The sequence below is a fragment of the Cervus canadensis genome, chromosome 3 (assembly GCF_019320065.1).
Source record: "Cervus canadensis isolate Bull #8, Minnesota chromosome 3, ASM1932006v1, whole genome shotgun sequence".
Taxonomy (NCBI): Eukaryota; Metazoa; Chordata; class Mammalia; order Artiodactyla; family Cervidae; genus Cervus; species Cervus canadensis.
In genome coordinates, this window is record NC_057388.1 from 99,440,660 (window position 1) to 99,455,690 (window position 15,031).

Genomic DNA, 15,031 nt, shown 5'->3' on the forward strand with positions numbered 1-15,031 from the left:
TTTTCTCACCATTATGGAGGCAGGGAGTCCTAAGATCAGGGGGCCAGCATGGTTTCTTGTGAGGCCTGTGCTCCTGGCTTCGGGGTGGCTGCCATCTTACTCTGTGCTCACATGACCTCTTGATTATGAGTGCTGGTAAAGAGCTCTCATGAGGAGCTAATCCTGTTGTATCCGCGCAGTGAGGAAATGAAAAAAAAAGTATTAAGATAGCAAAGAAAGTTGCAAATGCTGGGATTCCATAGAAGGTACAAGGGAATCAATAGATGAGTAATTAGGAGTTGCTGGAAATAAGATCAGTGTACGAAAGTCAATTGCAAACAGCAAAGAAAATGTAATTTCAAAAAGATCCTATACACAAGAGCATCAGAAGATGGAAGGTGTCCTCAAGTGTGTGGTCCCTTTAGAGGATGTTCTAAAACTTTTGAAATGCATGAAAAGAAGATAAACTGGTATGCCGTGTTTATTGGACGCATCAAAATATAATCAGTCCTCCCCAAGTTGATGTTTTACAGATCAAAAAATTCCCAGAAGTGTTCTGGGGGCAACTGGACGAGCTGATTGTAAAGATGTATTCTTGAGCAAAAGTCTGAGACTAGGCAGTATGCTCTTGAAGAGGAACGGTGAGATGGGGGCTTGCTCTGCCAGTTGGTAAGACAGGTTTTTGTTTTTTATTTTTATTTTTTAAGTAATAAGTATACTATGGATGCAGAAATAAGCAAATAAAACAGTGGTATAGAATAGAGAACTCAGAAACAGGCCATGCATATATGGAAATGATAGGGTGAAAGTGGCATTATAGATCACTAGATTAAGTATCAGTAAATATTGCTAGGAAAATTTATCATCCATATAGGAAAAAAATGAAATTGAATCTTTACATCTTATGCAAAAGTTAATTCTTGGTTATTTAAAGAGTGTAAGGAAAAACAAAATTTTGGAAGAAAGTACAGTACAATAGCTAGTTTTTTTAAAATAAATCTTGAACATAGAAACAAGTGATAAATTTAACTTAAAAATAACCTTTTTAAATCAGAAGTCACCACAAAGAAAGCAAAAGGACAAGTCACAAACTGGCAGAGAAGATATTTGAAAATAATATAACTGAAATAGAGTGGAATATAGAAAGGCCTAGAGAGCAAAAAATATGAGCTGGAATATATGAAAAACTACAAAGCAAGAAAATGAGAGCTTAGTAGAAAAATGGTCAAAGACAGAAGCACTTAACAGGAAATATAAATTATACACTAATGTATGAAAGACTGGTCAATCTTGTTAATAAGGAAATGCAAAACCAGAAATTTCAATAAACTTTCATTTTAAGACCTCCGTGCTAGCAAGTTTCAACACATTTGACAGAACGAAGTGTGAAGGAGGATGTTGTAGACCATGGAAACTAGTGGGGGAATGTAAGTTGACACCTTTTGAGGGACATAACTTGCCTTATTTGAGAAAACATTTTGACATTAACTTGTAATGTTGAAATTTCACCCAGTTATTCTACCTTTAAGATAGACTCTGTAGAAAAGTCTTGCCATGTAGACCAAGAAACAAGTCCGGAGGTGCTTATAGCAACAATAGGTAAGAGTACAAAACCAGGAACAATCCAAGGTTCATCCACACAGAATGGGTAAATAAATGCCCCCACAGTGGATTATCATACACCTGGGTAAATACAGTTATCTTGTAACAAGAATAATTTTATAAACATATACTGTGTTCGTATCAGGTTGCAGAGGATATTTGTATAGCATGTTGTTTTTTTACAGGTTAAAATCAAGCAAGTATACAGTATTTTAAATAGACAGGGACCTATGTGATAAAACTATTCAAAAAGGGAAGGAGTGATAAATACAGAATTCGATCACTCTTATTACAGGAGATTTATACTGTAAAGAGGAAGGTTGTCCAGAAATAACCCTCGGAGTTCAATCTAGGTTGCCTGGTCGACCTGTTATTTGGGAAAAGAGAGTCTCTTGCACTTACATGAAGCACTTCTGTATTTCACACAAGCTCAGTTCCCTCAGAAAGACTAGAGATCTCCTCAAGAAAATTAGAGCTATCAAGGGAATATTTCATGCAGAGAAGGGCACAATAAAGGACAGAAATGGTATGAACCTAAGAGAAGCAGAAGATATTAAGAAGAGGTGGCAAGAATACACAGAAGAACTGTATAAAAAGATCTTCATTTAAAAAAAAAAAAAAAAAAAGGATCTTCATAACCCAGATTACCACAATGGCATGGTCACTCACTTAGAGCCAGACATCCTGGAATGTGAAGTCAAGTGGACCTTACAAAGCATCTCTGAACAAAGCTAGTGGAAGTGATGAGATTCCAGTTGAGCTATTTCAAATCCTAAAAGGTGATGCTGTGAAAGTGCTGCACTCAATATGCAAGCAAATTTGGAAAACTCTGCAGTGGCCACAGGACTGGAAAAGGTCAGTTTTCATTCCAATCCCAAAGAAAGGCAATTCCAAAGAATGCTCAAACTACTGTACAATTGCACTCATCTCACATGCTAGTAAAGTAATGCTCAAAATTCTCCAAGCCAGGTTTCAACAGTACGTGAACTTTCAGATGTTCATGCTAGATTTTGAAAAGGCAGAGGAACCAGAGATCAAATTGCCAACATCTGTTGGATCATCGAAAAAGCAAGAGAGTTCCAGAAAAATATCTACTTCTGCTTTATTGACTATGCCAAAGCCTTGTGTGGATCACAACAAACTAGAAAATTCATCAAGAGGTGGGAATACCACACCACCTGACCTGCCTCCTGAGAAATCTGTATGTAGGCCACGAAGCAACGGTTAGAACTGGACATGGAACAACGACTGATTCCAAGTCGGGAAAGGAGTATGTCAAGGCTGTATACTGTCACCCTGCTTGTTTAACTTATATGCAGAGTACATGTGAAATGCCAGGCTGTACGAAGCACAAGCTGAAATCAAGATTGACGGGAGAAATATCAATAACCTCAGATATGCAGATGACACCACCCTTTTGGCAGAAAGCAAAGAAGAACTAAAGAGCCTCTTGATGAAAGTGAAAGAGGAGAATGAAAAAGTTGGCTTAAAACTCAACATTCAGAAAATTAAGATCATGTCATCTGGTCCCATCAATTCCTGGCAAATAGATGGGGAAACAATGGAAACAGTGAGAGACTTTATTTTTTGGCGCTCCAAAATCACTGCAGATGATGACTGCAGCCATAAAATCTTTTAACACTTGCTCCTTGAAAGAAAAGTTATGACCAACCTAGACAGCATATTAAAAAGCAGAGACATTACTTTGGCAACAAAGCTAGTCAAAGCTGTGGATTTTCCAGTAGTCATGTATGGCTGTGAGAGTTGGACTATAAAGAAAGCTGAGCACCAAAGAATTGATGCTTTTGAACTGTGGTGTTGGAGAAGACTCTTGAGAGTCCCTTGGACTGCAGGGAGATCCAAGCAGTCAATCCTAAAGGAAATCAGTCTTGAATATTCATTGGAAGGACTGACACTGAAGCTGAAACTCCAATACTCTGGCCACCTGATGAGAAGAACTGACTCATCTGAAAAGACCCCGATGCTGGGAAAGATTGAAGTGGGAGGAGAAGGGGATGACAGAGGATGAGATGGTTGGATGGCATCACCAACTCGATGGACGTGAGTTAGAGTAAGCCCTGGCATTTGGTGATGGACAGGGAATCCTGGCATGCTGCAGTCCATGGGGTCGCAAAGAGTCAGACACAACTGAGCGACTGAACTGAAGTAGACTTATTACTGGACACTGTGCATTCTTCAGGTCAGGACTTTAAGGCCCTGCAAGGCTGCAGACCACTTATCATTTTATATGTATTGCTGGTCTCTCTGCTGTGTACACTCAACTCTGCTGATTTCCTTCTGTGTTCTTCAGATTAGTGAATTTTGGTATAAATGGATATTGTCTAAGATTTGTCTTGATGTCAGTCTGAGTGTACTGCTAACAGTTATCCACACAATTGTCATGCAGAGTAGTATCAGAAGCAGGAATGATGCAGAGACTTGGACCATGATGTCTAAGTCCTTGGGGAGAAAGTGCCAAGAATAATGAAGGGGTGGAAGATGAGTCTTGTTGGTCTGCTGACCTGTATTCTCTCAGCTGACTCTCTTCAGGGTCTCCCAGCTGAAAAAAATCTCAGGTAATGGTCTGGGGGTCCCCTCTACACACAGCTCTCTCTCCGGGAGTGGTATCATATTATAGTGCCCTCTGTTCCTGCCCTGGGGTCCTAAACTATTGGTTTATAGTTTCCCTAATACTCTGTCTTCATTTAAAAAATAATCCCTTTTTAAAACACTTCTGGAATGACCTAGTCTGTGCAAATTATTTTTGCCAGTGCCCTGACTTACCTTACTTACTTTGGTCTTTTACTGAAAAGAATGGTTGAGAGCAAGTGTGTGACCTCAGTATTCTTTCTAGGTATCTGCAGCCTGGGTTGCCACAATATCACAGCTCTAGTATTGATTTCTCCAACAAACTGCAGGCTTAATAGAATGGAAATACATGTGGTTACTTGGTAGACCATGGTCAATGTACATTTTGGAAGCAGCCTTTACTAATGATGTGGTTTTAGTTATAGTATGATGGTTCTACTATTTATCTTAAGAAATGAGAATAGTTATAACTGTGGGCTCATAATTCATATCACTGGTACCTGATGGAATGATGGCAGTGATAATGATGATATTCAACAAAGTCATTTGAGAAATTGAACTCTGGTCACCAGCTAATGAGATATACATGGAAGTACACTGTCCTGGGAAATTTGTAAGGCCCTGTTTTGGTTCACAGAGAGTGTCTGTATGCTTTTTTGGTCAGCCTGAATTATTACTGACATGTCAATACAGTGGTCAGGCCCTCTGAAAAAATCCATCCTTTGAGCAGCTTGTATGATACTTCATTATTGTTATCATTTAAATATTCAGGTACTTAAGAATTTCCTATGCCATGACTCCCTAGAGATGAGCTTGTAGCCCCTTCATGTGAGGCATACTCTAAGAAAACAAGGAAAGAGGCAGTAGGAGGCACTCCGTTTAATTCTGATCCAGGACCACTGACTCTGAATTTTTCCTATTTTATGAATGTAAACCTTCCTCCAGGATGATTGTGATAGTGCCGTGTGGTGAAATTCTGATATTTCCCCCTTTTGTATGTGTCCCTGAGTCATTCCTCATGAGTGATTCTGTGTGACCCTTCTGGTGACCCACCTTTTCTACTCTGGGTTTCCACTCCACTTTGCACTCAGAGCCCTACTACCTTTGAAATGGAGTCCAAATCCTCCATCTTCTTGGTGACTCATCTCTTCCTTCTCTGCGTGACACCGGACACTACTCTATTTGCATTTTGGCAAAGAGCTTCTGAGTTTAGATCATAGATGGAATGTGACAAACCAAGTCGTCCTCTGAAGAGGACAGACTAACCTGAAAGAGCCAGAAGGTCTGCTGTGTTGTGTCTACAACAGACCAAATTGGGCAGAGATAAGAGAAGCAGCAGGTAGAGGTGATTAACAAGAGGAATTTCAAATCAGCAGGAGAATGTTTGTCAACGGAAAGAACAAAGGCCAGGTCTGCTGAACAGCTAACATGTTGAGGCTCAGCAAGTGGGGGTTTCTGGTTCTGACCACCCTTCAGTTCATGCTGGGAATGCTGGGGAATGGTTTCATAGGGTGGGTCAATGGCAGCAGCTGGTTCAAGAGCAAGAGGATCTCTTTGTCTGACTTCATCATCACTAACCTGGCTGTCTCCAGGATTGTTTTGCTGTGGATTCTCTTGATTGATGGTGTTTTACTGGTGTTCTCTTCCAAACTACATGATGAAGGGATACTCATGCAAATTATTGATGTTTTCTGGACATTTACAAACCATCTGAGCATTTGGCTTGCCACCTGTCTCAATGTCTTCTACTGCCTGAAAGTGGCCAGTTTCTCCCATCCTGCATTCCTCTGGCTTAAGTGGAGAGTTTCCAGGGTAGTCGCATGGATGCTATTGAGTACCCTGTTGTTATCATGTTGCAGCGCCATCTCTCTGATCCGGGAATTTAAGATGTATTCTGTTCTCAGTGGAATTGACAAAACTGGGAATATAACTGAGCTCTTCAGAAAGAAAGAAAAAGAATATACACTGATCCATGTTCTTGGGACTCTGTGGGACCTCCCTCCCCTAGTCCTGTCTCTAACCTCCTGCTTTCTGCTCATTCTCTCCCTGGGGAGGCACATGCGGCAGATGCATCAGAACCGTGCCAGCCCCAGAGATCCCAGTACCAAGGCCCACAGGAGGGCCATCAGAGTCATCCTCTCCTTTCTCTTTCTCTTCCTGCTCTACTATCTTTCCTTCTCAGTGTTAACATCCAGTTATTTCCTGCCAGCAACTAAGATGATTTCAATGATTGGAGAAGTAATTGCAATGCTATATCCTGTTGGTCACTCCTATGTTCTCATTCTGGGAAATAGCAAGCTGAAGCAGATGTTTGTGGCGATGCTCCGGTGTGAGCCTGGTTGTCTGAAGCCTGGATCCATGGGATCTGTTTATCCATAGAGCATCTTGGGGTGTGGGAGGGAGCCTAGGAGTCCTTAGACCTAGGAGTCCTTAGCCAGGATCACAGGGCTCTTCCTAACCCTCCTGTGGCACCAGTTCTGTAATTACTGCTTCATCCTGTCCTCCTCGGGGACCCTTCTCACGGCCTTTCCTTGTATGGTTGCTTTGAAGAGGTGGAAATAGTCTTTGGAATATATAGACATGGAGTTGTATTTTAATAAGTATCAACTCAACATAATGAGCTGATTACTAGCTTTAACTTCAAGTTTATACTGACAGTGATGTAGTGAACTAGAAGGGAGAGAGCAAAAGCATTGTAGATCCACAGGCTCGGGTTTGAATTCTGGTTCAGTCCGTTTTCCAAGACTTTTTTTGGCCTTAGGGGAGTTACTTTAATTACCTGTTTGATTCTGGCTTTCCCCATTTTAAAATGCAGACTGTGATACTGACTTCACAGGGTTTTAGAGATTCAGAAGACAATGTGTGCTGTCATTTCAGCACAGCTTATTGTGTCAGGATTATATCAGAATTAGAGCAGAAGGGGGTGGTTGGCTGGCATCACTGACTCAATGGACATGAGTTTGAGAAAACTCAGGGAGATGGTGATGGACAGAGAAGGCTGGCGTGCTGCAGTCCATGGGGTCACAAAGAGTCAGACATGACTGAGCGACTGAACAAGAAGGAAATCTGCAGGAGGTGAAGCTGTTACTGTAACAGTGAAGTGTGCTGCAGCAGCAATTACCACAGGAGACCTGTTTCCACAAATCCATTGTGTACTGACAAGCAGAGAAATACAAGTCAAGACCCTTGGATGCTAGGTTCCAATCCTGTCTGCTGGTTAAGTCATTTAAATTTCAGTAGTCCTTTGCTTTCTTTTATCATTTTGCTAAAGCAAATTTTCAAGTAATTTGTAATTTTTTAGATTGGGCAAAATAATCCAAGCAGTTTTTTTTTTTTTAATTATCCAAGATGTATATCTGTTTTTAAAATGTCAGAGTTTTGTGAAAAATAAGCGGTTTTTCTAAATGTAATCATTTTTATTTTAATAAAATTATATAGGCTTTGATTTCCTTCCTGTCACTGAACAGTGCTGACAAGTCAGTGAGAATATTATTACTTGAGATCTCAAACTTGTAAACAAATTTAGGACACATGGTAACTCTAAATCTGGATTTCTGTCACTAACAGGGCTCTCAGGTATAAAGTTTTTTGGCTAAAAACGTAGACCAGATAGCCTGAGCTCAAATCCTGACTCAGACCTTAATAAACTGAGTGACCTTGGGGATGTTTCTTAACCTCTATTTCACTTTCGTCATATAGTCAAAGCTATGGTTTTTCCAGTAGTTGTGTACAGATGTGAGAATTGGACCATAAAGAAGGCTGAGCGCTGAAGAACTGATACTTTCGAACTGTGAATTGTGGTGCTGGAGAAGACTCTTGAGAGTCCCTTGGACTGCAAGAAGATCAAACCAGTCAATCCTAAAGGAAATCAACCTTGAATATTCATTGGAAGGACTGATGCTGAAGCTGAAGCTTCAGTACTTTGACCCACCTGATTCGAAGAGCTGTATCATTGGAGAAGATCCTGATGCTGGGAAATATTGAGGGCAGGAAGAGAAGGGGATGACAGGATGAGATGTTTGAATGGCATCACTGACTCAATGGATGAGTTTGAGCAAACTCTGAAAGACAGTGAAGAACAGGGAAGCCTGGCGTGCTGCAGTCCCTGGGGTTGTAAAGAGTTGGACATGACTTAGCAACTGAAAAACAACAATTTATAAAATAGAAATAGTAATAGTGTTTCCTTGATAGATTGTTGAAAGGAGTAAGTGAATCAACATAAGAAAACTAGAGTCCCACGTGGAGTAAGTCAATAAATGCTGCTATTATTATTGTTTTTGTTCTTGTTTTGTGAAAGAGGTTACATTCTGACATAGCATGAAGAATTAACACATTTCTTAGCACTTTGTCATATGTAGCCCAAAGTGAGTTTTCAGGTTGTTCTGATTTATACATTCATTTTCAAAATTATAGAAATAAAATGTTTTTTGGTCTGTATTGTTTGCTTTCAAATTGATATTTGCCTCTTGGAGGTGCTAGGAAAATTCCTAATTCTGACATAAAGTTCTCTTTCAAAAAGGTATCTATGGAAACTTAAAATAATGATTTTTTTCTTAATAAAAATTTAGTTTGGAGGAAGAAGGGATTTTCCAAGATGGTGTAGACACACAGAGAGAAACAAATGGGAAAAAAAAGCTAAAAATATATAGAGAAAAATTGTCAGTGGAAATAATGATTTAATATTCATGCATAATTCACTAACATAGAAGGATTCTAAAAGGAGAATTTCTGTAATTAAAAAATCTGTGCTTCTTTTCAGCACAGGGAAGTTTAACTGTAGAAAAACTGCAGTCTCAATTGCTATGTGCTTTGTTCACCTTGAGCCCTACTCCGGTTTATCCTCTCTGACTCTTGAACACTTGTTCTTATTTCTTGTCATTTTGACAGCTTCTCCACCTAGCCCTGACTTTCTGGTTTTTTAGTCCTTACCGGAATTCCTGATCCTGCCTTCTGCCTTGGGTGTGGGGATTTTCTTCTCTTTTAATTGAACATAACATTTTTTTTTTCAATTATTTTTATTAGTTGGAGGCTAATTACTTTGCAACATTGCAGTGGGTTTTGTCATACATTGACATGAATCAGCCATGGAGTTACATGTGTTCCCCATCCCGATCCCCCCTCCCACCCCCCCCCCCCACCCGATTCCCCTGGGTCCTCCCAGTGCACCTGACCCGAGCACCTGTTTCATGCATCCCACCTGGGCTGGTGATCTGTTTCACCATAGATAATATACATGCTGTTCTCTCGAAACATCCCACCTTCGCCTTCTCCCACAGAGTCCAAAAGTCTGTTCTGTACATCTGTGTCTCTTTTTTGGACATAACATTTTATTAGAGATTTTGGCTTGGCTGTTGTTTCTTTCTTGGTACCTTTGGCTAACTCCTGGATGTTTCCTCCTCCTTTTTCTACTGAGGTTTCATTAAATCCTACCCCGATCTAACAGATTCAGATGGGTGGGTCCAGTCAACTTGCTCAGACTACCGCTAATGTTCATTCCACTGGAACCTGAAGTATGGGTGGAAACTGTAGAATCCCCCAATAGGGAGTCTGTTGTCGTAGTCCAGTTGGCTGAGTGCAGAGTTTCCCTCCCTGAGAGCAAATGAAATCAGATTCATAGGTGTGGCATTCCCAACCCCTCCCCCGTTTCCTCTTTCAGAGAAATCTGGAGGTGACTCCTGGGAAAGCTCAGACTTTGTTATGTGACTTCAACAATATATTGGCTGCCCTTAATCAAAGACTGGTGTGGGAGTGGGGACGTGAGTCTGAGTAGTGGGTGATTTGCTGAGGAAAGGAGTCTTACTTGTGGCTAGATGCATCCTGAAGGGAAGTTTAGCTCTTTTGGAGAGGATATGGTCTTCTGAACCCACCAGGGAAAATACTTAATCTGCCAGTTCCTGACAGTCCAAGGCCATAGGGGAGAATTACCTAACACCTTACTCCCATTTTTGAGACACCCTGGAAGTGGTCATCTTGTTTGTTTTGTTTTCATTAAATTAACTTTAGTTGCTAAATCCCTTAAGACTCTTACATCTGGCCGTTTCATGCACAAAGGACCAGAGCATATCTTTTCCCTACTGTAACCAGGTTCTTAGGGTCAAAGTATGAGAACGAGAATCGTTCTTGCATTTGGAGTCCAGTTATAGGCTAGAGCTTGTTCCTGAGGCCACGTGTCTCTGCCAAGCACATGTCTTCTTTGGTGTATGGTGGAAGGGCCTTTAACATATGAGTCAACAGTAACTTAAGAACAGTACCTCACAAAACCTTCCACCAGGTTTCCACCAGGGCCCCCTATATATTCTTGTGTCTCAGGGAACTACTTCTCATTTTTGATACTCTCTGACCTCTCTGGCTTATCTTGATTCTACTTCATTCTTTCATACTACAGACACTTATTTAACATGCTCTCTGCACTTAACAGTGTACTAGATCAATCATTATTCTCAGAAGCATTGCATGTAGTGGGCAATAAAGATGCAGAAATGAGTATTCCATCTCTCCATCACTGAAACAGATGCTTCAGGTATGATGAAGGGATGCTGTCATTACCAGAGGGTTCTGGCCCAGGTGATCTTTAGCTCTCTCTTTCTGACAGCTATTAAAATGTACTGCTATAATATTGTAAAGTAATTAGCCTCCAATTAAAATAAATAAATTAAAAAAAAATGTACTGCTCGCTTCTCTTGCCCTGGGGAGCAAAGTTGACTGAGGGCTCCAGCTGCTGAGGCCACACTTCCTGCAGACTGCTCCCAGCCAGTGATGGAGACCAGAGTCCTAAGGTAGGTCTGCTCCACTGACACGAGACTCTTCCAACAGGCAGTTTTGGCCCAAGGACTCTCCATCAGCTTGGGTGACCCTTTTTTGGAACTGTGCTGCAGTCTAGAGCTCTTCTTACCCAATTCTTTCTTCTCTCTCTCTCTTTATAGGTATCAGACCTCCATTGCTATCTGAATATTCACCTTCCTTTGCTTCCTGCCACCTAAAATCTCTTGCATGTCTAATCCTATTTCTGCCTGTGTTTCTTGTATAAAAGATACAAGTGTTGTGTTTTTTCAAGTGAACTAGAATTTTGAAAATCACCCCAGATTCTTCCTTTTCCTTCAGTTTTGATATTCATTTGGTCATTAAATCTGTTTGGCTGTACTCTAAAACTTTTTCTCTCAAATGCCTGCTAGTCTCTGTTTGTATTCTTTTCATTCCTTAAGAGTGACTGCAGCAGGATTTATTTATTTATTTTAATATCTATCTATTTATTTAGCTTCACTGGGTCCTAGATACAGTGTGTGGGATCTAGTTCCCTGACCAGGTATCGAACCCGGGCCCGCTGCATTGGGAGCTCAGAGTCTTAGCCACTGGACCAACAGGGAAGCCCCTGCAGCATGATTTAACTAGTTTCCTTTTCCAATTCCATCCTCTTCCAGCAAAGCATTTCCACATTACTGGGTTGTGGGCTTCATACAGTGAACATACAATCACGGTGCTCTTCTCTTAAAATCCTGCAGTGACTCTCCATTGCTCACCCCAGTCTTTTGCTTGGATAACCCCTTTGCCTCTTCAATAGTTACTTTATATGTCTCCTTAAGAATGCCTTTTGTGAATCCTCAAAGCAGTGTTAAAGGCCCCTCTGGAGCACTCCTAGTGTACCCTTTGTTTTTTCTTGTTATAGCACCTAATACATGATCTAATTGTCTATTTGTCTGTCTCTCCCACTATTCTGTATGCTCTTTGAAGGCAGGGTGTGCTGTGGGTGATTCTTCCCTGTTTCCTTAGCACATAATGTATAAGTGACTGGCTGATAATAACAATTTACTGAATGAATGAACCAATGAGGAGCTGCCTAGTGTACTGGACAGAGCTCAGTCTCAGAAGACCTTCCAAATTAGCCACTGATTTTCTGTGACATTTGGCAGTCACTTACTCCCTTTGACCTGAATTTTCCTCATCTGGAAGTAGGAGTAACCAGATTTCTCTCCTAGAACTGTTTTAAAGATGAACTGAGATTTATAATGCCTAGGAACATAATAAGCACTCAAAAAAGTCTAAGAAATATTAATAGACATTTCTTCTAAGCAACATTGGTACTCTTTTGAAAACAATTCAAAGTTTTTAATTCCTGTTTATCTGCGCCTGATCTCATTCTTCAAAGTCTTCATCAAATAAACCAAGTCATCCTTTTGCTTTGACTGTTTGCCCCAAGACTTTTCCTCCAGATCTACTGAGTAGCAAAGTATGGACTCAGGACTGCACTGTATCCACCCTGGGTCTTCTTGGTCTCTAATAAATAAACAAACAAATGATCAGACTCACAAGACTGTCTTAGGACACTCTGGCACCAGTGTACTCGGATGGGTATAGTTCAGCGATCCAGTTCAGCAGCAGGGGAATGTCAGACCTTCTTTTGCAGTGTCCTTGCTGCCAGTTATACGGTTCAGGTACAAGGAGAAGAGATCTACATTTAGGTAAGGGTAGAAGCTGCCCTAAAATAAAAGCCTCATGTCTCAAAGAATCAGTTTCTCTTGTAATAATTTCATAGCCTTAGTTTCCAGGTTGAGCCAAGGGATACACACCTAGGAGTTATCCCTCACATTCAAGGAAGCAAGAGGCCTCCATAATATATTTAACTGAAGGTCAAATTCTATGCAGGGGGAGAAGGGATTTTGTTAATGGTTTGCCTATAGTGACCCTTTCAGAAATGACTTCAGATAGAACCAGCTTACTCATTGCTCTTGCTAATTGACATGATCGCATCTTAATTCCGTGCCTCCTGCTACTGAGAACCCAACCACTTCGTGTATCAACCTCTGAATGTGGCCTATTACTGCATGACACTGGGTTTCCTCTTCTTTTTTGGAACACTTACTACTTTTTTCTTTTAATTAAAGTATAGTTGATTTACAATGTTGTGTTAGTTATTGGTATATAGAAAAGTGGTTAAGATATACACATAAATATATATATATTCCTTTCAGATTTTTCCACTATATTGCAAGATATTGAATATAGTTCCCTGTGCTATACAGTAGGTCCTTGTTATTTATTTTATGCATAGTAGTGTGTATATGATAATCCCAAACTCCTAATTTATCCCTCCCTTACCTTTTCCCTCAGGGTTGCTTTGGCAGCTCTGGGTCTTCTGTGGTTACATATAAATCTTAATATTTGTTTTAGTTCTATGAAAAAATATCATGGGTAATTTGATAGGGACTGCATTAAATCTGTAGATTGCTTTGGGTAGGGTGGCCATTTTAACACTATTAATTCTTTCAATCCAAGAGTGTGGGATAACTTTCCATGTGTTTGTATCATCTTCAGTTTCCTTTATTGGTGTTTTATAGTTCACAGCATATAAGTCTTTCACCTCATTTGTTAGTTTTATTAAGTAGTTTTTTAGATATGATTTTAAAAGGGATTTTTTTTCACTTTCCCTTTCTGATATTTCATTGTTGGTATAAAGAAATGCAATTGATTTCTGTATACTAATCTTCTATACTGCTACCTTTCTGAATTTGTTGATCAGTTCTAATAGTTTCTGTGTGGAGTTCTTAGGGTTTTCTATATATAGTATCATGTCATCTACATATAAGGATGATTTTATCTCTTCCCTTCCAATATGGATACCCTTTGTTTCTTTTTCTTGTTGGATTGCTGTGGCTAGGACTTCCAATAATATGTTGCATAGAAGTGGTGAGGGGAGGGCATCCTTTTCTTGTTCTGGATTTAGTGGGAAGGTTTTTAGCTTTTCACTTTTGAGTGTTATGTTGGTTATGTATTTGTCATAAATGGTTTTTATTATGTTAAGTTCCCTTGATATCCACTTTGGTAAGAGTTTTTATATCATGAATGGATGTTAAATTTTATCAAATGCCTTTTCTGTATCTACTGAGGTGGTCGTGTATTTTTGTTTTCTTTTGTTGATGTGGTGTATCACATTGAATGATTTCCATATGTTTAACCATCCTTGTGACCCGGGGATGAAGCCAGCCTGATCATGGTGTATGATCCTTGCAAAAGCTAACAAAGTTTTGTCAAGAGAACACACTGGTCATAGCAATACCCTCTTCCAACAACACAAGAGATGACTCTACACATGGACATGCCAGGTGGTCAATACTGAAATCAGATTGATTATATTCTTTGCAGCCAAAGGTGGGAAAGCTCTATAGAGTAAGCAAAAACAAGACCTGAAGCTGAGTGTGGCTCAGATCATGACCTCCTTATTACAAAATTCAGGCTTAAATTGAACAAAGTAGGGAAAACCACTAGGCCATTCAGGTATGACCTAAATCAAATACCTTATGATTGCACAATAGAGGTGATGAATAGATTCAAGAGATCAGATTAGGCAGACAGTGCCTGAAGAACTATGGATGGAGGTTCATAACACTGTACAGGACATGGTGACTAAAACCATCCCAAAGAAAAAGAAATGCAAGAAGGCAAAGTGATTGTCTGAGGAAGATTTACAAATAGCTGAGAAAAGAAGAGAAACAAAAGGCAAGGGAGAAAGAGAAGGATATACCCAACCAAATGCAGAGTTCCAAAGAATATCAAGGAGAGATAAGAAAGACTTCTTAGGTGAAATGCAAATGAAATAGAGGAAAGCAATAGAATGGGAAAGACTAGAGATCTCTTCAAGAAAATTGGAGATATCAAGGGAACATTTCATGCAAGGGTGGACATGATAAAGGTCAGAAATGGGAAGGACCTAACAGAAACAGAAGAGATTAAGAAGAGGTACCAAGAATACACAGAAGAACTTGCAAAAAAGATCTTAATGACCTGGATAACCACAATGGTGTGGTCACTCGTCTGGAGCCAGATATCCTGGAGTGGAAGTCAAGTGGGCCTTAGGAGGCATTACTAT

The 15,031-nt window shown here is 40.1% G+C and overlaps 1 protein-coding gene across 1 annotated transcript; it reads left to right on the forward strand.

Annotated features, from left to right (window-relative positions):
- Positions 1-5,598: 5,598 nt before the first annotated feature.
- On the forward strand, positions 5,599-7,482 carry TAS2R3 (taste 2 receptor member 3). Its single transcript, XM_043462412.1, has one exon. The coding sequence runs from the start codon at positions 5,599-5,601 to the stop codon at positions 6,547-6,549; it is 951 nt and encodes a 316-aa protein (XP_043318347.1). The 3' UTR covers positions 6,550-7,482.
- The last annotated feature ends 7,549 nt before the right edge of the window (positions 7,483-15,031 follow it).